This window comes from Carcharhinus amblyrhynchos, chromosome 10 (genome assembly GCF_965287045.1).
Source record: "Carcharhinus amblyrhynchos chromosome 10, sCarAmb.v2.hapA, whole genome shotgun sequence".
In the NCBI taxonomy this organism is placed as follows: domain Eukaryota; kingdom Metazoa; phylum Chordata; class Chondrichthyes; order Carcharhiniformes; family Carcharhinidae; genus Carcharhinus; species Carcharhinus amblyrhynchos.
The window spans coordinates 47,845,338-47,872,037 of NC_137333.1; the positions used below are offsets into that span (position 1 = coordinate 47,845,338).

Below are 26,700 nucleotides of genomic sequence, written 5' to 3' on the forward strand. Positions count from 1 at the left end.
ATTCCAATCACTTAACAACCTTGAAAATCATCTTCATCTGTGTTTTAATTGGGAGACTCCCTATTTTGAAACTTTGCAACCAATCTGCTCCGTCAATCAAACCATTGACTGTCGAAGCAAATTGACCCACTTTTCTATATCCAATGGTGAAACTGTGTCCCTCCTAGCCTGGATGACCCTCAGTGGTCCAGGGTGCAGGCTTCAAACCTGTAGCTGTCTAGTGACAGAGTGGTTCAATTCCACCTTTCAGGCACCAGCAGCTCGTTGGTCTAGGGGTATGATTCTTGCTAGATCACTTCTCGGCCTTTTGGCTAAGATCAAGGGTAGTACCTGTTCTTATCAGTTTAATATCTGAAAGTTCTCCACTCTAATCATCGTTCAAGTTGGATCAAGATTGTAATGGGTTTGGGAGCCAAGTGGTTTGGGCAAAGATCAGGTGAGAATATGTTAATGAGATATTATTATGTAAGTGAAGAATGAAGCACTATTGATTTTATTTCAATCACTCTTCTGATGATCATGAGGAAGCTAGTTCACTAATGTCCTTTAGGAAAGGAAATCTGTTGTCACAACAGTTACAGTTGACTCAAGATCCACAGCAATGCCCTCTGAAATGGACTATTTAACCAACCAATTATACCACCATTGAAGTGTCAAAAAGGAATAAAATTGGACAGATCACCTGGCATGAATCTAGGCACAGGAAACTAAAAACTGGAACCCTGCCTAGTTGGCTCTGTACTCTTTATTCATATGGGGACTTGTGTCAAAATTGGGAGAGCTGCCCCGTAGATTAGCCAAGCAACAGTCGGACTGGGTGGAATTCACAACCATATATTACAGTAAATGTTCTGAACTCCTCGTCCTCTTCTGGTATGGTGGTGTAGTACCTATTTAGAAAGGAGTTGCCTTGGGAATTCTCAGCATTGACTCTGGATCCCATGAGACTTGTGACATTGTCAAACACGGTCAAGGAAACTTCCTGCTGATTACCACCTAGTTTTCTCCCTTAACCGATAAATCAGTACTTTTTAAAAAAAAAACTTGAGTTAAAATTGAAATTGCGTAGGGAAGTTATGCTAAACCTGTACCAAACCTTGAGTGCTCTGTACAGTTCTGGTTCCAGGTTTTTAAAATGATTTACAGGCTCTGGAGAAGATGCAAAGAAGATTTACAGAAATGGTACCAGAATTGTCTGGGTGCACATTTCAAGGAAGGATTGACACACTGGGTATCATTTCTCTGGGGAAAAAGAAGTGAAGGGTGATCTAATAGAGGTCTTTAAAATAATGAAAAGTTTTGATAAGTGTGGATGCAGAGAAAACATTTCTACTTATGAACAAGAGCATACATAACTAGCTACCATCAATATAAGAATCACCAAGAAATCCAAGAGGGATTCAAAACAATATTTTATACGCAGAGAGTGGTGAGAATGTGGAACTCACTACCTTAAAGAGTGGCTGAAGTGAATAATATAGATGCATTTAAGGGGAAATGAGGGAAAAGGGAATAAAACTGTACCATGACAGATTTAGATGAGGGGAGAAAGGAGAAAGTTCAAATATACATAAACAATGATGAGCTGATAGAAACAAGTAATTCAGTCCTATGCTGTAATCAATGTCTGAGGAATTAATAATGGGAAATAAGAAAATGGTAGATGAATTGAGAAGATATTTTGTCTTCGCTGTAGAGGATACAAATAACATGCCAGAAATAATTGTGAATCAGGAGGTGAAAGGGAGGAAGGCGCTTGAAACAATTATAATTGCCAAGGAAAGAAAACAATCACTCAAACTAAAAGCTGACAAGTTCCCAGGTCCTGATGGACTTCATCCTGAGGTTCTTAACAGAACTGGTTACTGAAATCTTTGATGCATTGGTTTTAATTTTCCAAAATTTCCTAGATTCTGGAAAGGTCCCATCAGATTGGAAATATTAAATGTATTTCTCTAATCAAGAAACGGGGAGACAAAAAAACAGGAAATTTGAGGCCAGTTATAGACTAAATGCTGGGATTTATTCAGGAGATTATAGTGTGGCACTTAGAAAATCCATGTAATCAGGCAGAATTAACATGGCTTTGTGGAAAGGAAATCATGTTTGACCAATTTATTTGAGCTCTTTGGGTGAGAAACAATGTTGGTAAAGGAGAACCTGTGCATGTGCGATCCTTAAATTTTCAGAAGGCACTTGCTAAGGTGTGCATGAATGTTAATTCACAAAGTAAGAGCTCATGTCATTGTGGGTAGCATATTGCATCGGTAGAGGATGGGATAGTTAATAGGAAATGGAGAGTAGCGTAAATGGGCCATATTCAGGTTGGCAGAACTGCAGTATCACAGGGATCGGTGCTGGGATCTTTCAAATGTTTGCAATTTATATCAATGGCTTAGATGAAGCGACCAAATGTATGATTGCGCAATTAGCCAGTGAAACAAAGATGGATAGGAAGGTAAGTTGTGAAACCGGTATAAGAAATCTGCAAAGCGATATAAATAGGTTAAGTTAGTGGGCAAAAAATTATGAGGAGGATACAAATGGTCTGAAAAGGGATATAGATAGTTTAAGTAAATGAGCAGAAAATTGGCAAATTGAGTATAAGATGGGAAAATGTGTACTTATCTGCTTTAAAAGGAAGAATAGAAAAGCAGCGTGTTATCTAAATGGAGAGTGATTGTAGAATTCTAAGGCTCAGAAGGGATGACCTGGTACATGAATCGTAAAAGGTTGGAATTCAGAAACAGCAAGAGATGAGCAAAGCAAATGGAATGTTGCCATTTATTGCAAGGGGATTGGAATATAGAAGTACATAAGTTTTGCTGCAGTTTTGTAGGGTATTGGTGAGATCACATTTGATGTACTATGTACAATTTTGATCTCCTTATTTAAGGAACAATATAAATATGCTAGTGCCTGTTTAAAGAACTTTCACTTGATTGAAACCAGGGATAGTGGTGTGAGGTTATCTTGTGAAGAAAAGTTGGACTGGCCAAATGTGTTGTTGTACCTGTTAATTCTTAGATACTTTCGACCAGTTTGCTTACTCCAAGATTTTACCCCGGTGCCTTCATTTGCAAGATGGACAAAGGACAAACACAAGTAAAGGTTCAACAAGTTTATTAATAATAACACTATTAACCCTTAAATAACCCACATAAAATAAGAGGATACCCCAGATTCAAGTATACTACCCGCAGAGATGGTTTGGTTAAAACTACAGGCTCGATTCTTTGAGTCCCTTTGGTCTGTTGTCACGAAGGTGAGTCTCAATGGCAGCTTCTTCCTTCCTTCCCTGGTCAGTCTTCCAAATGGTCATGGGTTGCCTCCTTTGAGTCTGAAAATATGTTCCTTTATCCCCTGCCTGCTTGCCTTTCCGGAAACTTTCCAGGTCCCAGGAGGGGTGTTTCTTGATGTCTGCCTGACAGGACACCAGGGTCCGCCCCCTGGTGTTCATCTCCATGCTGTTGTTTACATGTAACCTGTTATCGGATTAAGCCAACTGCAGGAACTCGCGGTGACAGGTCTGGCCCGATATGGGCTTCTAACAATAGGCCAGTGCATTTCAATGGGGTGCAACGATCTCCTGCTAAGTATCAGTAGGGTGCAACGACCTTTGATAGGTGATTGACGAATCAGGCCCAGACATGTTTGTGTATTGTACAATTGGCCTGCCTGAGGTTTGATTCTGTTTGATTTTAATATGCCCAATTCTTTAATTTAGGCTATCCAATTTTATCAGCCTTAAAACTAGTCCCTGTTTATAGTACAGTTTATCTATTGAGGTTTAGAAGAATCAATGGAGATCTTATGGAAACATGTCAAAGGGGTACTGGACAAGTTGGATTCTGAAAGAACAGTTCCCCTTGTGGGAGAGACTAGAAATAGGCGACAGACTTTAAAAATAAGGGGTCACCCATTTAAGACAGAGGTGAGGAGAAATGTTTTCTCTGAGGGCTGTAAGGCTCTGGAACATTCTTGCCCATCACTGTGACCGGCATATAGAACTACAGCTGGCTGAGCTGGTGGAGACCTGAAGGATGTATCAGAAGGGATTCACTGCAGGTTGCAAAGGAACCAACATGAGTAGAAAATTTTCACTAATTTATCTGATAGAGACCTCACCTTCACTAATTTATCTGTTACAGATGCATTTGACTGTATTAGTCAGAGTACCATTGCACAGTGCTTGTGGAGATGGTCCCACCGTCACACTAAAGATCACCCTGCTTGTGTAATGTGGCACCATGCTAAATGAGATAGACAAAGAACAGATCTAGCAGTACAGTGCTGCATGGCGTTGAGTGATATATTAAATGGCAGACAAGGCTAAGATCTTACAAATTGGCTTGGAAATCAAATCCACATATATGTCATTAATCTCAGCCACAAAGTCATTCAAAAAGCTGTTTTGCTCACAGAGCATTTTCATTTCCACTCCTAGGGATGTAGCCTGGTCCTCGGCTGCACATAATCCACCTGAATTTCGTGGGCATAATCTTTACTAAAAAGGGCACATTTTATGCATTAATTCTTCAGCTCTCTGGTCCAGATGGCATAGATCCATCAATATTATCTTCTCGGCCTTTTGGTTAAGATCAGGTGTAGTATCGACATGCTACAAGTATGTACTTGGTTGAAGTCATTAGGTTACATTTTAGCTTCATTTGAAGCAATTTTTACAGCGGCATCTTGGCCTTTTGGCTAAGATGAAAATGAGATCAAGCCTTGGAAGAAGAGCTGTACCTACTCCAATCAGCTTGAATCATGTAGATCAAGCCCAAGACAGGAAGTAAGAGTCCTGTCTTGTCAGCTTGGATCGGGAATGTCTCAACTTGTTGGGGCTCTGAATTGGATTTGATTTGATTGGATTGAATTGGAATAAAGAATAAAAAAAACAACTGCAGCAACTGTGTATTTGCTTATTCTCAGCTTCTGGATTGACCCTTTTCAGCTTTACTGTACTGCATCACTGGAATCATTATTTTCTATTCTGAGCTGGGATGGATCAGCCTCCTTTTATGTTATGAGCCAGTTTCCGTTTCAATTTCCTCAGAGTTTTTGCTTTGCAATTTCAGTTTCAGTTTTCTTAGTTGGAAGAGTTGGTTTCTGTTTGTGGTTTTCCTTTGTGGTTTCAGTCTATCAAAAATTTGAATCCATGAATTCCATCACAAAGTAGTTCTTAAATCATCAGATCTATATTAATTGTCAATAATATTTTATTATTTTTCATTTAATTTTGTACCTATTCATTCCTTAAGTGTGCATAAATGTTTGTAGCATTTGAGTTCTCAATATGTTTCATGATTTATCACAAGTTATAAAGTAACAGGGAATGGATTAACTTCATATCTGTCGGGCTATGATCTGCAGATAGTCATTCTGTAGAGGTTTTCCAATATTCCAAACTGTCTGAGCCTTTCCCTTCTGATTTACAAACATGTCTAATCTGCAGATTAAATTGGACTTCGCCTGGATTTAAAAAAAGGATATGAAGTGTATCTTCAGTGCTATTTGGTCACTTAAAACGGTTGATTTTTATGGAGTCAAGAAATTGATGGTACTCAAAAAAAGATTAACAGTTTAATGCTTCAGTGCGACACTGATGATTACATACAATGCCACTTTGAATTGGAGATGAGTTTGTTTGGAGCTGTTTATTGAAATGTGTGGTTTAAAGGTACCTCGAGGCATTTTAAGATTGCAATTCAAAATTTTATTATTAGTAGTTCTCATTTAATTAGATCTATCCAATAATGTTGGATAGATGCTTATACTTTGTGAATGAAGGAGATCGAAGAGTACCCTGAAAATACTATGAAAGCCATATATCTTGAACAGTAAATAACATATCCAGACAGATAATTGTTTCTGACCTTTTACATTGGCCTCTTGAGAAATGAGCTCAATATCACAAATTTAAAATCGTGCAAGGTTTTGACGCTTGTACTTATGGCACATAATAATAGATCATTATGGCGGCACAGTGGTTAGCATTGCTGCCTCACAGCACCAGGGACCGGGGTTCAATTCTGGCCTTGGGTAACTGTTTTTGTGGAGTTTGCACATTTTCCCCGTGGCTGTGTGGGTTTCCTCCTGTACTCCAAACATGTGTGGGTTGGGTTGATTGACCATGCTAAATTGCCACTAATGTCAGGGGATTAGCAAAGTAAATATATGTGGTTACAGGAATAGGGCCTAGGTGGGATTGTGGTCAGTACAGACTCAATGGGCTGAATGACCGCCTCCTGCATTATAGGGATTCTATGATGATAAGCTGCAAAGCTCTGCCGAAAGAGATGGTGATTATTTGGCAGTAAATTAAAAGTCATACTCATTCCAGCATTTTCAGAAATTTGAAATTTGCTTGTTCTAATGCTAGTTTGATTTAGTTCTATTTGGTGGGAATATTGAAGCATTTCATTAAAAATATTTCATAACTTATATCAATCAGAAATTGAGGGCAGGTGGGGATCCTTGGTGGTCGAGTGATATGGAACTTAATTCTTCGTAATTCAGAAAGAATTAAAAAAAATGGAAATAACAAATTCAGCAAATCTAATTTCTCAGATTTCTTTGCTGCATCATGGTGTGCAGTTTCCTTTTTGGGAAAACCCCCAAAACAAATGAATATGAAGTCTCAGGTTATTTGTCAAATTGAACACCAGTATGTTTTTTTTCCTGTAAAATTGTGATTGTTTCTCTGTGTTTGCATTCCGGATTCAAACAGAGGTAAAAGCAATAGAATCAGAAATAAAATTAAAATCTGTTTGAAAATGAGCATACAGCTATGAATTAATTCCAGTAATGAATTCATTCAGTAATTATTTAGATCTGAGAGTTGCAAGACATGCAGGAGAAGGCAAATATACTAATTCTAAAGCTTGAATTGAATGCATGATGCCATTGACAGTCGTAGTAAATTATTAAGTAAAAATTAATTCCTTCAGAAATACAAAGAAAAGAATTAAAATTGATAACCTGTTCCAGTACATCTGCAACTTTGGCATCTATTTGGCAGTGTGAAAAACTGCCCAGGCATGTCCTGCACATCAAACGGTTCATGATCTGTAATCAGTAATCTGTAAACTGTGTGCGCTGTTTTATGCTCTGTCTGAGGCCAGAACTCTCCATTCACCTGACGAAGGGGCAAACCCCGAAAGCTTGTGAGTTTACTATCAAATAAATTGGTTGGACTTTAACCTGGTGTTGTGAGACTTCTTACTGCACATGAAAAGCAGGTTTACTCCAACCTGCTTCATCAGTTGACTCTCAATCATCAGCCAAGTGACAAAGGTGTCATCAACAGTGCTGTTAAGCAGCGCTTACTCAGCAATAACCTCTCTGATGCTCAGCTTCTGACTGTATCATAGCTTTAGGCTAAACGTGGACAAAAGAGCTGAACTCAACATGTAAGATGAGAGTGACTGCCCTTGACATTAAGGCTGCATTTGACTGAGTGTGGCATCAAGGAGCCTTTTGTAAAATTGGGAATAAATGGTAATTAAGGGGACATATCTTCACTGGCTGGAGTCATATCTAGCGCAAAGGAAAATGCTTGTAGTTGTTGGAGGTCAATCATTTTTGTCCTAGGACAGAAATGCAGGAGTTCCTCAGAGTCCTGCCCTTAGGTCTAACCATCTTTAGCTGCTCCATCTGTGACCTTCCCTCTATTATGAGGGCTAAAGGACGGGTGTTTTTTCAGCACCATTCGTGACTTCTCCGATACTGAAGCAGTCCATGCCCATATAAGGCAGGACCTGGACAATATCCAGGCTTGGGCTGATAAGTAGCAAGTAATGTTCATATAACACAAGTTCCAGATAATGACCACCTCCAACAAGAGAGAATCCAAACACCCCGCCTTTGATATTGAAAGAACAAGAACAAAGAACATCTCAGCACGGGAAACAGGCCCTTCGGCCCAACGAGCCCGCGCCGCCACATCTTCCCACACCTATCCTGCCCTGTGTGTATGTGAGTGGAACCCCTAATGTAGCCAGATTCAGGGGAGAATAGTGTCAATTTGGTACACCAATCAGCCTAAGAGCACATCTTTGGGGGTGTGGGAGGAAACCGGAGTGCCCGGAGGAAACCCACACAACCACAGGGAGAATGCGCAAACTCCCACAGACACAGGCCCAAATCCATGTATCTGCACAGCTAGCAGTGATAGTCACTGAGCTGTTGTGGTGCCCATCTGCTGGTCCAGGATCAAGCGCACACAACGACACGAAGTACTAGGCCACTCGAAACCTCCAAGAGCAGCCCACGCACGACCCACCGTGTGCATGCCCCTCGTTTGACAACAAGGTGGACCGACCCTATGGAATAAAAAGACAATACATTAACATATAATACTACATTCACTGACACTGCCATTGCTGTGTCCTCCATTATCAATATTATGGGGTTACTGTTGACCAGAAACTGAAATGTCTAATCATATAAATACTGCTGCTACAAGATTAGGCCAGAGGTTAGGAATCCTGCAACTCCTATAAGGACGTCCACTGTCTACAAGGCACATGCCAAGACTATGATGGAATACACCAGCTTGACACCATCCAGAACAACGCTTGATTGGCACTCCATCCACTCCCTTTAATACCTTCTGTGACAATGATTCACACTGGAAGCAATGTGTACCATCCAGAAGATGCACTGCAGCAACTCATGAAGGCTGCTTTGGCAATGTGTTCTAAACACCTGACCTCTATCATCTAGAAGGACAAGTTGCACACCAAACTGACTTAGAAATACATCTTCATTCCTTCATTGTCGATGGTCAAAATCCTGGAATTCCCTCCCTAACAGCAGTGTGGGTGTACCTACATTACATGGACTGCAGCATTCTACAAGGCAGCTCACCACCACCTCCTTGAGGGCAATTAGGTTTGGGCAATAAAAATGCTGGCCTAGGCAGTGATGGCCATATCCCATTAAAGAATAAAGAAAAAGTGGAAGGTAAAGTTAAAGAGGGGTAACAGATAATCAGCAAGAAATAGAATAGAAAGTGGTTATCTAATTATCATCCACATCCTCAGTGTAGAAAAGGCTATACTCTATTCTGCAAGTCAATTTTTTTAAACTAGGAAAGCAAAGAGAAAGCAAGGAATGTTAGTGGAATCTTTCTATAGGTATTCTGGTAAACGTGTATGAACAGGGAAGTCCAGTCACTGAAGAGGATGTGGTAGAGCACAAAAGTTTAGCAATTACTGCTGCAAGATGAAACCTTGAATCTATATCTAGGAGCCAAAATGAAAAGTTAGAAAATCAACATGCTGTAAATGCTCGGGTTTGGCCTTATCAATTGAGAGAATCACTGTGGGGTTAAACTAACTGGTCTTTGATTGCAAGAGGAAGCCTTCTCTTCTTTATTTGAAGAAGGGTGCAACTCATGGAACCCTCCAGTGCTTTGGCACTGTTTATTTAAGGAGGACTGGAAGATTGTGACGAGCACATTTGCAATTCATACCCTCCCTTGGCAATCCTAGGATGCTACCCATCTGGATTCCGTATCATATCCACTTTTAAGTACTGCCAACCTTCCTAATAACCTCCTGTTTATTATCTGATCCAGTATGCCAACAACCTCTTTGTTTATGGTAGCTTTGGGAATGTTTTTGTTCTGTCTCCTTGAATGGAAGTCTGTTTTGGTCCTCATCACTTTTCTGTTCACCCTTTTGCTGTTATGCCTATCTTTGGATCCTTGGAGTAATGTTTATGTTATTCAGCAATCTATTGTCTTTTGTTTCTTTGCATGTCTTTTTTGCTTTTTTCAATCCCCCTCCACACTTTTGGATATTCAACCTGATTCCTCCTTGTATTGTCAAGCTGACGTCTGCAAGTTCCCTTTTCCTGTTTCATCGTGTGTTGCAATGATGGTTACAGTCCCAGTTATAACTGGACTAAAAAATCCCAGAATGGAACTCTAGCTCAGAAGACTGTAAGATTTACTTATTTTTAGAAATCATGGAGGAACAGAATCACAGCATTGCAAAGTAGTTTTAACATCAAGTATAAAAACAATTATTGAATAAAGAAGTTTGATTATGATAAAATATTCATCTTAAAGTGAAGTTTATTTATTAATCACAGGTAGTCTTTAACATTGCAATGAAGTTACTGTGAAAATCCCCTCAAAGCTTCACAAATGTCCACATGTTACAGTTAACACAACTAGCAAAATCTGTCTTAGGCTATTATCTATAATGGTCTCATGCAGTCCTTTTAAATGCATAGACTGGCAATGTCAGAAACACTCTACTTTGAATTTGAGTTAATTTCTGTGGATTTCTCAAGATTCTCCTAATTGATTCATATACCGTGAGGAACTTGTCTTACTGAATTCTGGCTTCCCCTCAAGTGATTTCAAATTCCGCTTTCAAAAAGACACCTTCAAATCTTCCTTTAAATAATGCCTTCCCTCAGTTGCTTCCATCAATGATTCACATCCAGCCCTTAGACCTCTCCCTAACTTTTCATCTCTTCCTTCAGGATTTCTTTTGTCTTGACTATAATGCAAAGATTTCAGAATTGCTTTAACTATTGATTTCCTGACTATATTAAGATGGTACCTAACTTTTGCTTTACTTCTGAAGTCTGCTTTCCCATTTAAATCTGGTTACTGCAGCTGTCTCTATAACATACAACACTTTATCTGCCTTTCTCTTGGATTCTTCTGAACAGTACTTTGTTAACCTTCTTGGTCTCCATTACTTTAAGCTCATTTATTCCTTCAAACTCATTTATTCCTTCTAGCCCAATTGCCTGGTTTTCTGGACTTTATTTGGTTCTTAGGGAAGACTGCCTTTTTGCAGTCTCCTGCTTACCTTTTCTTCTGGGAGAGCTGAGAGATTGTGGTTCTCCAGCTTCCTATCTTAACTGCAATATATGTAGCTAAAAACTAAACTCAAAATGTCTTCTTATTTTGAAGGTGCCCCTGGTTACTAAGCAACATATGCATGCTTCTGCCAACAATGTAATTTCTCTAAGCATAGTTTGAATTGAAACCAAAACCATGCACCTATGGATGACACCTTTGTCTAGCATGAATCTCACTAGAGGCTTATCTTTCCCAGAAACGCTAAATAAACCCCAGTTAAAATTATACCTTGTTTCTATTACGTACCAATACAAATAGAAATCCCTTAAACATACCATTGTTTTCCTGACAGGTGCCATTCTCCACTTCACAGAATCATATAATCCCTACAGTGCAGATGGAAGCCATTCAGTCCATCGAGTATGCACCGACCATAATTGCACCCAAGCCCCATTCCCGTAACCCCAAGTATTTATGCTGTTAATCCCCCTGAAGCTTGGGTCAATTGAGCATGGCCAATCAACCTAACCTGCATATCTTTGAACTGTGGGAGGAAACCGGAGCGCTTGGAGAAAAGTGATGCAGACACGCTTAGAATGTGCAAACTCTGCACAGACAGTGACTCGAGGCTGGAATTGAACCCAGGTCCCTTGTGTTGTGAGGCGGCAATGCTGGCTGCTGGCCACTGTGCTGCCCCCTCAATTAGTTCCAGCAGTGCCTCCGTCCTTGGAGGGGATGAAATGAGCTGATTGAGAACATTTTCTTGGAACATAGTTTGGAAATTCTTCTCCTTCTCAGTCTTTATAGTCCTATTCAATATTTCGGCATTATGGTTCAGATACAGTTTAAGTCAGGGATTGGTGTCTGATGCTACACGTGCTAGAGGTGACAGAGAAGATAACTTAGAATAGCACGTGAGGTGATTATCTAGTCTGAACAGCTAGAGCTGCAGATCTAACAGACTGGCTGAGAAACAAAATTGGAACAAAGTCCTGATCGTTTTGAAGCCTGTCTGTCAATGTTAATTCCACCGAGTTGCTGTGCTGTGTTTCCGACCTTAGTCCTGAAAGTCAACAGCAGCACAGCAACTGTCAGGGGAGCGGTCTTGGTTGAAAAATGGTAGGCGAAATCCCTGCAATTTTGTGTCCAATTGGCTGCTTTGTGTGTGGGGGGGTGGCGGGTGATTGGGTATGGGGATATTTGGAGGGAATATTGGGTGGGGGGCTGGTGGGGGTGTTGCCAGGGTGGTTGGGGTTGGCTAAAATACACAAAAGTGCATTCAACATTGGAAAACTCAGCAGTTAAAAGCAAGGGCAGAGATTATGGTAATAATATATTTAGATACCTTTATAAATATTAAAGTGTATTGTTGGCGCACACATCCTTAAATTAGAGTGAAAAATGAAAATTTAAAATACGAATGTTGAAAGTATAGAAAATTTTTAAAAGTTTATAATGAAATATGCCTGTTTGCCACAAGCAAAGTTCGATCATTTAGTTGTTTTAGTAAGTAGAAGAGGCTGACAGGAGATTTAATTGTGCTGCATAAAGTTATGAGAGGCCTAGATAGAGTGGATAAAAAGGATCTGACTTTTAGCACAGAGGTCGACTAATTCATGCATGGATTACAGGAGAGTTGAGGTAAAATTATTTCAGCCAGGCACTGCTGGAGGTCTGAAATGCAATTGTCATAAGGTTCATAGAGGTTGAAATCCTCATCACATTTAAAACCGAACCTGGATATTCACTTGGGGCACCATAACCTAGAGGACTTCAAACCAAGAACTGGAAGAAAGGATTAGATTGAATTGCTGTTTTGCAGTCAAAACGGACACATTTGGCCAAAACATTTCATTCTGATCCACGAATGTGTTTCTTGTTCTCTAATATAGAATTTAGATTTTTATTAACTATTTCACTTATTTGGTTCAGTGACAAGGTCGATGTAATTTTCTAGTAATGGAAGCCTGAAAACTGGCAGAGCGAAGCATGCTGCAGTAGCATGGGAGAAAAAAATAGGCTGGCACGAAGTGTGGAGACTTTCATATTACATGGTGTTTCAACAGAGGGTCCCCAACCCAAGTTTCACCTCATCTCCACAAGAAGCACTGACGCACTCGTTCCATATTATCAGTACTTCTTCTCAGCTTCAATTTTGTGAATAATGGTTAAGGGTTTATAGTTATTAATACCAATATGGATGCTACAAAATACCTAACAAAGATAGTTATGCGGAGATTTGTTGCAATAGAGTAAAAAGTTGAAGATTGAGAGGTCAGAATGGGCTGGAGAATTTAAGTAGCAAGCAACTAGGAATTTGGGGCCATACAGCCAATAGGGAAATATTTGGCAAAGACTTTTGGTCTCTCCTGTGTTGAGCAGATTGTGCTGTAAACAGTGACTGCAGTATACCTCCTGTTCTTTCCATTGAGGTTGAATTTTTTTTAGAGCATCTTTATTTTCATTTAATGTTTTCATCTCCTGCATTGTTTGCTTATTGTAAATAACTCCAGTGTTAAGTTGGTTCTGTTGATTTTTTTTTCCTTATTTTGCTTTTTTCCCCACAGGTTCTTCCTTTAGAAAATAAAATGATGCAAAGAAAACGTTTTCCACAAGCACTGAACATTGGAATGGGGATTGTCACTGCGTTGTATGTTTCACTGGCAACCCTTGGGTATCTACACTTTGGCGATAGTGTTCAAGGCAGTATTACGTTAAACCTTCCACAACATATATGGTAAGATATTTTTTGTCGCTCTTTAGATCAGAGAAGTGCTTTCCAAGCCTGGCTTGAACGACCCAATTTGTCAAAAAATTTATTTTGACCATTTGGTCATTAGAATGAACTGCTTAGGAACGTAACTAGAGTGCAGGTTCTGTTTGCCATTGATGTGTGGAGAAATGAGTTGAGGAATACTATATTCTAGATACTGAGCACAAGGTATATGCTGAGATGTACATGTGATACAGGGCCTTGTAAAGATTTGTAAATGAAAGTAAAGATTTTGAAAACCACTCATTAGGAACAGAGAGTCATTATAGGTCACTGCTGCTACTATGCAGTAGTGGTAATTTCCAGGATGCTGTCCAAAAAAGACATTCTGTCCACCACAGAACAAGCCCCAATGAATTTATAATTGAATCCATGTGAGAGTAATCAAAGATAAAATGAGACAGATGGATAACTAACTGATTTAATAAGTCTCTTCTCACACAATTAACATCATCATAAGGTTACTCATTCAGGACTACTAAGTATTCTAAATAATTAGAATATTTGAATGCACCACAATATCTCAATTTGGGAACTAATGCTCGAGACACTAATTCAAATTCTACCACAACAATTGGAAGAATTTAAATTCAATTACTTAACTCTGGAATAAAATACTAGACTCATTAACAGTGATTAAGTTTGCATAATTGAGCAGTGGAGAAATGTTGTGTATGAATTTGGGTGCCTATGTGATGTGAGCTACGTAATCAGTCTGTCCCAATGACTGGCAAATTGAAACAAACAGCATGCTCTTTTTGTTGTTCAGGCCGTACTCATTCAGCCTGCACTTGCAAATCACAGAACAAGTTAAACCATAGGACAGTAGAGATATAGTGGCAGATTTGTAAAGAGATACTTAATAACTGAGGGAGGGAACGACTATAGGCCAGTGAGCCTAACATTTGAAATAGGAAAATTGCTGGAATCCATTGTTAAGAAGGTTATAGCAAAACGCTTGGAAAATCATAGTAGGATCAAGCAGTGTTAAGCATGATTTCCCTTTCACAAAATCATGTTAACTAATTTATTAAAAGTTCTTCAAGGATGTAAGAGACAACTGGAATAAAAGGAAACCTGTAGTTATGGCGTACTTAAATTTCCAAAGGCATTCTGTTGCAGGATTTCTTTATATTCATGGGATGTGGGTATTGCTGGCTAGGCCAACATATATTGCCCATCCCTAATTGCCCCTGAGAAGATAGTGAAGAGCTGCCTTCTTGAACTGCTCCAGTCCATGTGGTGTAGGTACTGTGTTGTTATGGAAAGATGTTTCAGGATATTGATCCAGCGGTAGTGAAGGAAGTGATATATTTCCAGATCAAGGTGGTGTGTGACTCAGAGGGAAACTTCCAGGTAGTATTCCCATACATCTGCTGTCCTGATCCTTGGGGAGTTGGCACTCTGATTTCCAACTCTGGACTTACAAGAGTTCCTTGATGCCACACTTGTCAAATGCTGCCTTGATGTCAAGGACAGTCATTGTTCCCTCACCTATGTATTGAGTTAAATGAAGTGGGAATTTTACTGAGGATAAAGTTGGCTTGAGTTGTGATGCAATAGGGTGAGAGCTGTTTGTGTGTAGTTAGGGATGATGTGGCCAAGGATTGAGAAGAATGAGATGAGGAAACTCTAATTTTTAAAAACTTCAGGTTTATCTAATTAGATATTCAACCATGGTTATTTGGAATGTCCCTCCTCATTATTTAATTGGGCATCAGCTGTTTTCAAGAGTTACCCAAATTCAGGTATATTAGCATTTTTCTATTTCCTGAGTTTAATGGCAGAGGTAGTAACCAATGCAAACATTTTCAGGAGCCCTTACAGCTTGCCTTTCATGTACAAGGTTTTCAAGGTGCCTATATTCTGTCCCCTCTTTAATTGTCTCAAGTAAGCAGTTCATATTACATTGTGAATTACCCTAGCCAAGTCAGCCACAATAAGATTTCAGTTTGGCACAGAACGAACCCCAATGAGTTTATGATTGAATCCATGTGAGTAATCAAAGATAAAATGAGACAGAGAGATGGATAACTAACTGATTTAACAAGTCTCTATTCTCACACAATTAACATCATCACAAGGTTACTCATTCAGGACTACTAAGAATTCTAAATAATTAGAATATTTGAATGCACCACAATATCTCAATTTGGGAACTAATGCTCGAGACACTAATTCAAATTCTACCACAACAATTGGAAGAATTTAAATTCAATTAATTAACTCTGGAATAAAATACTAGACTCATTAACAGTGATTAAGTTTGCAAACTGTATTTGCTGTATGTCTAAGTTTTCAATATTGTGGCTGTTTATCTGTGACTTAGCATGAAATGTGTCTTCTCTGCACTGTTGCATTGCACTTTTCTCTCTGGACTCGGGATGAGCAGATTGTTCAGTGGTGCAGTCAATGCAGATAAATATGAATTAATACAATTTCAGGGAAAGAACTGTAAAACTAAATATACTTGAACTAAGTGGAGGAACCATGATCTTGCAGTGCATGATCTTTTAAAGTAGGGGTGCAGACGGAGGATGTCATTGAAACAAACAACTTGGGTTTTGTACATGGAGTATGACTATAACAGGAAGGAAATGAGGTAGAATTCCTTTGGTCACAGTTAAATTATCAAATGCAGTTGGGCATCTAGGGAGGTTTTTAGGCCCATGGAAGTGGTAGAATGAAAATTCACTAGAATTACGCTGGAATTCAAAAGTTGCAATTATGAAAGGAAATAGCTTTTCACTGGAACAGGGAAAGTTAAAGAAGAATCTGGTAGAAATGTTCAAAATTGTGCCGAGGTATTTGTTAGAAACAATTTGCTATTGTTTGGCAAGTGGGTAATAAGGGAGTCATGATGAGGTATGGTCACAAGCATAAGCAAAAACATGAAGCTCAAAAAATATCTTAATAATGAGGATTACTAGAATGTAAGATGCTTTAACATCAGTGGCTGCTGAGTCAGAGACAAATGGACTAAATCCTTGCTCCCTGGGTCGACAGGTCGAAGAATCAACAACATCTGAACAGTAGCCCTATCTTTGGTTGTATTAGTAAAAGGCAGGGAGCTTGAGTTAAAATACTCTGCAGTCATTTCAAAGTTGATTTTTTTTTGTTCAGAAAAGTTCAAACGAAGCAGCATCGATGAAGCAGTCCTTGAGGCTAATAAAATATCAAATGAAGAGATTTTGAACTGAGTTGACAATAGATGGCTCAGTGATATTATGAGCTGAATGGCCTGTTGTGCTATAATTCTTAGCCTGGGATTCTGAACAAGTCATATTACTTCGATAGATGAGATTTTTGATGGGTCTGCCGGCCTTCAAAGGAACTAGGGCTGTAATTGAAAATGAGCACTTGATTTTCATGTTGTTTAACAGGAAGTGAGCTTCGCTAGCAATGGCAGCATTTGTTGCCCATCCTTAATTCCAGTGCAAAGGTAGTAGTGAGCTGCAGCCTTGAAGCACTGCAGTCCATCTGGTATAGGTACTGTCACAGTGTTGTTTGGATGGGAGTTCCAGGATTTTAACTCAGCAACAGTGTGCAAATGATATAGTCCCAAGTCAGGATGGTTTGTGACTTAGAAGAAAATTTTCAGTGTGTGGTGCTCCTAACATTTGCTGCTTTTGACACCCAGATGGTAGAGGTCACTGGCTTGGAAACTGTTGTGGAAGGAGACTTGGCGAGTTGCTGCTGTGAATCTTGTATATAGTACACAGTGTTGGCCATGGAGTATGGTTTAAAGTAGCAGGTGGATCGAGCAGCTACTTTGTCCTGGATGGTGTTGAGTGTAATAAATTCCGATACTTAAGTTTAAATCAAAGTCATAGTCTGGATCTAGTTATCAGCAGGTCTAGGGAGTTCTGTGCATGTGCCCACCAGGGAATGGCCCTGCATATATAGTTTGGGTTTTTTAACGTTTACCAGCTTTCTGCACATGCATTAGCTGGAGAATAGCCACACATACAGTTACACAGTTGGTGTCTGTTGTAACATGGTCACAAAATGTAGGCAAATAGGAAGTGAGCTTCGCTAGCAAGGCCAGCATTTGTTTCCCAACTCTAATCCCAATGTGAAGGTTATGATAAAAATATTGAAATACACTGCAGCATGGATCCAGAACTAGAGGCATTTGGTTGTACAGATCCCTTGTGGTAAGACTAGTTCTGCAAAAACCCATACATACTATCAATCACTGGTACATGCTGAAGACACATTGGAAGATCCTTACTATAACACTCCCCCCCACCCTCCCCATTAATTTCAGTCCCTCTTGAGGAAAGAAACATAATGAAACTCGTGTCTCAACTATACGTCAGTCTTTCAGGAGCTCTGCAGCTATGCTTTGATCAGCATTGTACCACTGGTGACTCTGTGGACATTGGTTAGGCTTATCTCAATTGAGCTGGATTGTGGGCACAAGAGTAAGTTGGGTATCTATGCATAAATGTCCCTCATCCACTCCTGAGCAAAGTCTACTGGATTTCCCTGTACATCGGGAACCATTTCCTGTTGGGTTTTCTCAACGGCATTTCTCACTTTTAAGAACAGGAATAATTAGAGCTGCCCAACGTGAGGACTGAATAGGCTTGATGATTTCAAGCCTTTGCAGCCACTCCATCTCATCCAGTTCGCCTTTTATGGCGCAGGGCACTGTCCTAGGCTTAAAAAAGTGAGTAGCCTGAGGATCTACAAACAACTTAACTGTGGTGTCATGCAATTTACCAGTTCATCTTTGAAAACCTCAGAATATTTTTGAATTACATCCACTATCTTTATCTCACCCAGTTTAACTGAATTTTGCTGAGCGAAGCTAGGTCCTTTCCCTTTTACTATTAGAAGCTGTGGTCTTGCTTCTTGGCAGTTGTATGCAATATCCACCTCTAATGCCCCAAATGATGTACATCTGAAGTTGGATCTCTGCCTAATAAGGGTGGGTGCCTGCTGAGAGGCCCATGTATTCCTATAGTCTCTTCACTAATTACAGATACATGTTTTATTTTTGTGTTAAAAGTTCGTCAGTGGACTCCTGTGAATTTGTTCAGTAACTTTAACTTTATCCATGGTTTCAAATGAAACCAGTTTCCCCTCTGGAATTTTAATTGTCCAATAACAATATCAGCTCAGATTATTACACAAGTTTCTTCAATGTTTTTTATGGCAAGAGGAAATTATTCCATCACATTACCCACTACCTACAGGGAACAAGTCAGCAATTAGCTGGATTGGATTTGTCTTGATTTTTGTTGGCAGAAGTTATCTGGTAATTTTTCATGTTATCAGATAGATATCAGTCTTGTAGCTACACTGGAATAGTGGTATGGTTGGTTCAAGATCACAATTCTCATTCCTACTGCCAAAATGTTGCCAGGGTCTGAAACCGTTGCAGTATCCAGTAGTGCCTTCAGCCATTTCCATTAGAGAATGATGGCCTAGAGGTATTGTTGCTAGACTATTAATCCAGAAACTCAGCTAATGTTCTGGTGACCTGGGTTTGAATCCCGCCACAGCAGATGGTGGAATTTAAATTCATAAAAAAATCTGGAAATAATCTACTGATGACCATGAAATTATTGTCAATTGTAGGAAAAGGCCATCTGGTTCAATAATGTCCTTTAGGTGAGGAAATCTGCCACCCTTACCTGGTTTGGCCTGTGTTGTGGCTCTGGAGTCAATGTGGTTGTCTCTTAACTGCCCTCTGAAATGACCTAGCATGCCATTCAATTCAGTGGCACCCACATTCTACAAATGAATAGAATTTCTTGATGTTACATGGAGTGAATTAAATTAACTGAAAACTGACATCTGTGTAGTTGATCTGAACTGTTGGTTGTGGGATTGTTTAGCTCTGTCCACTGCATGCTACTTCCACTGAATAGCATGCGTGTGATCCTGTGATGTAGTTTCATTATGATGCTCCATTTTTACATATGCTGTTTGCTGCCCTTTGCACATGTCATTGAACCAGGGTTGATCCCTTGGCTTGATTGTAATGGGAGAGTGAGATATATGCTGGGCTGTGAGACTACAGATAGTGGTTGAATATAATTCTGTTGCTGATGGCCCACAATACCTCATGGATGCTCAGTTTTGAGCTGGTCGATTTGTTCTGAATCATGCATTCAGCACAATGGTGTTGTCAGACAATGCTGTAGAGGGTGTAAACGTTGGATTTTATCTCCATAAGGATGGTGTGACGATCACTGAAATCAATCCTGTCATGAATTGGTGAGGGTGAGATTAGTAGGTTTTTCCTTGTTTCTGGTTCCCTCACTGATTACGGCAGGCACAGTCTAGCAGATCTATCCTTCAAGAAGGACAGATCTTAGAAGAGGCAACATTGAGCCAATCTTGGTGTTGTGTTGAAGTCTCTCATCCATTGTACATCCTGTGCCTTTGCGGTACTCAGGTACTACTATGCAAGTAATGTTCAACATGGAGGAATTCTGATCCATCAATTGAGGGAGCATGATAGGCGATGGCCATCAGGAGAATTCCTTGCCCAAGTTTGAACTGATGCTAGGCGACTTAATAAGTCCAGGGTTGAGGATTCTCCGGCAACTCCCTCCTGTTGTGCCATCATTTCTTGCTGTTGGGACAGAACACCCTGGGAGGATATTGGCTGTAAAGATATGATTTTGAGAGTATGACTCTGTCTTTCGCTTGACTAATCTGTGAGACAGCTCTTCCAAACCTCCCAAACGTTATTCAGGAAGAATTTGCAGGGTTGACTGGGCTGAGGGTGCCATTGCTGTTTCTGGTGCTTAGTTTGATGCTGGGTGGTATATCCAGTTTGATTCCTTTTCAGATTTTCTGTAGCAGTTTGGCACAACTGAGTGTCTTGTTTGGCCATTTCAGAAAGCAGTTAAGAATCTACCTATTGTTTGAGTCTGGAGTTATATTGAAGACCAAACCAGGATGACAGATTTCTGTTGCATTAATGAGCAGATATTATTTAATTATAATCTGATAGTCTCAACAACAGAATCGAAGTGGTTTTTAACTCCAGATTTATTAATTAAATTTAATTTCCACCAGTTGCTGTTATGTGATTTGAACCCCTGCCCCAAAACATTGCGAGCTGAGTGACATAAACTACTATCTTTCCATTGGATGCACAAACTAGAGTGAGAAATAATCAACTGCTATCCAGTTATTTGCTATCCCAGAATTATATGGCTTATGATAACTTTTCTTTTACAGTCATTTCCAGTACATTAGAATTCAGTTTTATTTAATATGTAGGAAACACCACTCTCTGGTAAACAACCTAGGATTTCAAAAGTCTAGCAAACACATATATATTGCACATCCCACCTATATTATTGCCAGTTGTGTACATAATGCCAAGTAATAATTTTTATCTTGACGTTGGCATAATCTATATTGACCAAGCTTAATTTACATATTGGCCCTGATTTTATTGATCAGTTGTGCAAAGTTCACAGTTTGCTGGATGCTGTAATGGTACAATGTCCAACAGGAATATCATATGCAAGGTGCATCATGTCCTCCTATGTATGACTGTCAGCTGTGGCTTGATGTGGGTATGCCGGCGTTGGACTGGCGTAAACACAGTAAAAAGTCTGACAATACCAGGTTTTAGTCCAACCTATTTATTTGATAATATACTCACAAGCTTTCGAGGGACACCCTCTTCGTCAGGTGAATTCACCTGACGAAGAGGGTGTCCCTCGAAAGCTTGTGAGTATATTATCAAATAAATAGGTTGGACTAAAACCTGGTGTTGTCAGACTTTTAGCTGTGGCTTGACCATAGAAATCCAGGCTGACACTCCTGTGCAGGTCTGAGAGATTACTGCACTGTCGGAGGCCCTATCTTCCAAATGAGACTTATGTAAGACACGCATCTGTCTGCTTGGGTGGACATAAAAGATTCTATGGCACTATTTTGACAAAGACCTGGGTGTTACTATTGGTATCCTGGGCAATATTTATCCAACAATCTATGTCACAAACCAAACCACCATCTGGTCATTATCATATTGCTATCTCTGAGAGTTTGCTGCCACATTTCCTATATTACAACAGTGACTACACCAAAGAACTTGATTGACTGTAAAGTGCAATTAAATGTTTGGTGGTTGTGAAAAAGTGCTAAAATAAATGCAAGTATTTACTGTTCTTAATGGAAAGTAAATGAGCACAAGATCAAGTGGGAACATACATATTTGAAACAGGAGTAGGCCTTTCAGCTCCTTGAGCCTGCTCTGCCATTCAAGTCAATCATGGTTGATCTGATTGTATCCTGAACCCCACATTCCCCCAACTTTTGACCCCCTTGTTAATCAAGAAACTATCTAGCTCCGTCTTAAAAATATTCAAAGACTCCGCTTCCGTTGGAAGAATCTTCAGTACTTTTTATCTGTTGCATACAAGCACAGTTTGAGAACTTAAATTAACAGAATTTGCATTTGAAATCATGTAAATTGCCAGTCAATGGATTGCATGATTACACTTTTGGAGCTTGCTGTATTTGTAGCATTAAATGTGACTTATTCTTAAACTAGTGAAAGGAGGATTAAATTGCTTTTGAAGCAGACTGCCTTATGTGAAATGTTTAGGCATTAACATATATTTGTGTGATAGGTCACACAAATGGTATGAATGATATGAAACATATTTCGTTGGACAAAATATTTAATAACTGTTTCTGATGCTAACCAGGAAAACTACTCCTGTGTCATAGGGTTATACTATATTGCAATACAGGGATCTAGAGTCTATTTATCAATGAAACCAATTGTTTAGCAGTTCTAAATTGGAAGCAGGCTATTTTGTATCAATGTGTTTCATGTGAATGAACTTTTGATTAGAAGTATTGCTTATTTAGCGAACTATGAATAGATAACATTGGAAGGTAAATTTCAGCTTTGTGAATTTAATCTCTCCTTGAGGTAGCATGATGTGCTGGACCGTTACAATAATGTGATATTTGATGTTCAGATCAGAGACTGCATTTATACTGTAAGCACTGTTTGGCACTTAATTGTCCAGCATGAGAGACGCACTGCCATTCTGTTCAGTTCCAGTCATAGAATCCCTGCACCGTAGAAGGAGGCCATTCAGCCCATTGACAATGCTTTGACAACAACCCCACCCACCCAGACCCTATTCCCATCACCCTATGTATTTACCCTGCTAATACCCCTAAAGACACAAGGAGAACATGCAGATTCCACATGGACAGTCACCCAAGGCCGGAATTGAACCTGGGTCCCTGGCACTGTGAGGCAGCAGTGCTAACCACTGTGCCGCCCCAGTCTTTCAATGATGGTAAAACTAATACTGGACATATGTATATTTATAAAATATGTTACGAAAACTGGGGAAGCAGATAATATTTAAAAATGAATTAATTTCTCAAACAGCCAACGGAAATAACCAAGCACTAGATGCTTTTACTAATAAACTAAAATCAACATAGATCAAACTTTTTAAATTATTCTTCCAAGGGATGTGGGCATCACTCTCCAGGCTAATTCCCCTTGAAACGGTAATCATGAGTTGCCATCTTGAACCACTATAGTCCATGTGGTGTAGGTGCATTCACAATACTGTTAGGAAGGCAATTCCAGGATTCTGACTCACCAACTGTGCAGGTAATGATAATATAGCTTCAAGTAAGAATGATGTATGACATGGAGGAGAACATGCAGATGTGTTCCCATGCATCTGCTGTCCTTGTCCTTCTTGGTAGTAGAGGGTACAGGTTTAGAAGGTGCTGCCAAAGGAAGCTTGATGAATTGCTGCAGTGCACCTTGTAGATGACATGTTATTGCTGTCATTTTATCACACTCCTGACTTGTACCTTGTATATTGTGCACAGGATTTGGGTAGCAGGAGGTAAGTAACTCACCACAGAATACCCAGCCTCTGACCTACTCTTGTAGCCACATATTTATATGGCTGGTTCAGGTCAGTTTTTGACAGGGAACTAGTACACCAGACTAAAAAAAACTATTTTTGCCTGAACTAACACATTTGAGCTATGCCTTGCAACCCTTTTTATTGTGTACTGAAATTCTGGCAGGTATGTAGCCTTATAAGAACAAGTCAAGTGTTGCTGTCAACTGTCCAACAGCGCAATTTCTTCTTGTTGCGCTAAGATGCAATTTCCAGTGATCTTTGAAAGTTGTTCCGATCTGTGTGAGTCTGTCAGATGTGATTTCCACCAGAAGGGCCCAACTCGATGAATCCTTAAGCAACTTCTGTCTTCAAAAGTCTCACCTATTTTGTTCCATTCCTTTCAAATGGAAAAGGAACTTTCCAAAGCATTCTGCTTCTCCACAGCAGTAGTTGTTTTCTCTCTTCCTTTGTGTCTCACAAAACAGTTGTCCCTTTAATGTAAGTCACTGTGGATAGGTGTGAAAACTGTGACTTGATTTCAGTAGGCTTCTGTTCAAGTTGCCCCCTCATGGCATCCAGGCTACAGGCATTTCTCTGCCCTGGGATATATAAAATTTTTCATTATATCTTAAATTAAATCATAGAATCTGTACAGTGGAATAGCAGGCCGTTCAGTCCTTTGAGTCTGCACTGACTCTCAAAGAGCATCTTACCCAAACCCTAGCTCTGTAACCCTGCACATTTATCATGGCTAATCCTCCTAACCTACACATCTTTGACTTGATTTCGTTTTGATTTATTATTGTCACATGTATTAACATTTGGTGAAAATTATTGTTTCTTGCACACTATACAGACAAAGCATACCATTCATAGAGAAGGAAATGAGAGGGTGCAGAATGTAGTATTACAGTCATAGCTAGCATGTGGAGAAGATCAACTTAAAGCAAGGCAAGTCCATACAAAAGTCTGACATTAGCAGGGAAGAAGCTGTTCTTGAGTTGGTTGGTATGTGACCTCAGACTCGTGCACCTTTTTCCTAAAGGAAGAAAGTGGAAGAGAGAATATCTAGGGTGCGTGGGGTCCTTAATTATGCTGGCTGCTTTGCCGAGACAGCGGGAAGTGTAGACAGAGTCAATGGATGTGAGGCTGGTTTGCATGATGGATTGGGCTACATTCACAACTTTTTGTAGCTCCTTGCGGTCTTGGGCAAAGCAGGAGCCATGCCAAGCTGTGATGAACGAGAAAGAATGCTTTCTATGGTGCATCTGTAAAAGTTGGTGAGAGTTGTAGCTGACATGCCAAATTTCCTTAGTCTTCTGAGAAAATAGAGGTGTTGGGCTTTCTTAACTATAGTATCAGCATGGGGGAACCAGGACTGGTTGTTGGTGATTTGGACACCTAAAAACTTGAAGCTCTCGCCCCTTTCTACTTCATCACCGTTGATGTAGACAGGGGCATGTTCTCCCTGACACTTCCTGAAGTCGATGACAATCTCCTTTGTTTTGTTGGCATTGAGGAAGAGATTATTATTGCCGCACCAGTTCACCTGATTCTCTGTCTCATCATTGTTTGAGATCCGATCTACTATGGTGGTGTCGTCAGCAAACTTGAAAATTGAATTGTAGGAGAATTTGACCACACAGTCATGGGTATATAAAGAGAATATTAGGGGGCTGAGAACACAGACTTGTGGGGCACTGGTGTTGAGGATTATGGTGGAGGAGGTGTTGTTGCCTATGCTTACTGATTGTGGTCTGTGAGTTAGGAAGTTCAGGATCCGGTTGCAGAGGGATGTGTCATGGCCCAGGCCATGGCGTTTGGAGATGAGTTTCGTGGGAATAATGGTGTTGAAAACTGAGCTGTAGTCAATAAACCGGAGTCTGAAATAGGTGTTCTTGTTAGTGGGTGTTCCAGAGTTGAGTGCAGGGCCAGGGAAACGGCGTCTGCTATGGACCTATTGTGGCGATAAGCAAACTGTAGTGGATCCAAGTCGTTGGGAGTCTGGAATTAATTCGTGCCATGACTAGCCTTTCGAAGCACTTCGAAGAACAGAGAAAATTACAGCACAGGAACAGGCCCTTCGGCCCAACAAGTCTGCACTGACCATGCTGCCCGACTTAACTAAAACCCCGTACCCTTCCAGGGACCAGATCTCTTTATTCCCATCCTATTCACGTATTTGTCAAGACGTGCCTTAAAAGTCACTTCAGTATCCGCTTCCACCACGTCCCCTGGCAACAAGTTCCAGGCACCCACCACTCCCTGCATAAAAAATATGCCTTGTACATCTCCTTTAAACATTGTCTCTTGCACCTTAAATCTGTGCCCCCTAGTAACTGACTCTTCCACTCTGGGGAAAAAGCTTCTGACTATCCACTCTGTGCACGCCTCTCATAATCTTGTAGATTTCTAACAGGTCACCCCTCAACCTCTGTCATTCCAGTGAGAACAGACCAAGTTTCTCCAACGTCTCCTCATAGCAGGCAACATTCTGGTAAATCTTTTCTGTACCCTCTCCAAAGCCTCCACATTCTTCTGGTAGTGTAGTGACCAGAATTGAACATTATGTTCCAAGTGCAGCCTAACTAAGGTTCTATAAAGCTGCAACATGACTTGCTAATTTTTAAACTCAGTGCCCTGGGCGATGAAGGCAAGCATGCCGTATGCCTTCTTGACTACCTTCTCCACCCGCATTGTCACTTTCAGTGGCCTGTGTACCTGTACATCCAGATCCCTTTGTCTATTAATATTCTTAAGGTTCTGCCATTTATTGTATATTTCCTATCTGTATTAGATCTTCCAGAATGTATTACCTCACATTTGTCCGGATTAAACTCTACCTGCTATCTCCGCCCGAGTCTCCAACCGATCTATATCCTGCTGTATCCTCTGATGGCTCTCATTGCTATTTGCATATCCACCAACTTTGTGTTGTCTGCAAACTTACTAATCAAACCAGTTACATTTTCCTCCAAATCATTTATATATATATATATATGTATGTATATATATGAAACAGCAAAGGTCCCAGCACTGATCCCTAAGAAATGCCACTTGTCACAGCCCTCCATTCAAAAGTGCACCCTTCCACTACTACCCTCTGTCTTCTTTGACCGAGTCAGTTTTGTATTCAGCTTGCCAGCTCACCTCGAATCCCATGTAACTTCACCTTCTGCTCCAGTCTGCCATGAGAGACTTTGTCAGAGGCCTAACTGAAGTCC

At 40.1% G+C, this 26,700-nt stretch overlaps 1 protein-coding gene and 2 non-coding genes across 8 annotated transcripts in view; all 3 read left to right on the forward strand.

Annotated features, from left to right (window-relative positions):
* LOC145348920 (neutral amino acid uniporter 4-like) overlaps positions 1-26,700 on the forward strand; it is a 345,734-nt gene that overhangs the window by 47,114 nt on the left and 271,920 nt on the right. For all 6 annotated transcript variants that reach the window (XM_080196997.1, XM_080196995.1, XM_080197000.1 and 3 more), the window contains one exon: positions 13,399-13,568. In XM_080196997.1, coding sequence (XP_080053123.1) covers positions 13,399-13,568 — 170 coding nt within the window. The remainder of the gene's footprint in view (positions 1-13,398; positions 13,569-26,700) is intronic.
* On the forward strand, positions 167-253 carry trnastop-uca (transfer RNA opal suppressor (anticodon UCA)). The gene has a single exon. It is a non-coding gene; the product is annotated as a tRNA-Sec (tRNA).
* On the forward strand, positions 292-486 carry LOC145349584 (U2 spliceosomal RNA). Its single transcript, XR_013888103.1, has one exon. It is a non-coding gene; the product is annotated as a U2 spliceosomal RNA (small nuclear RNA).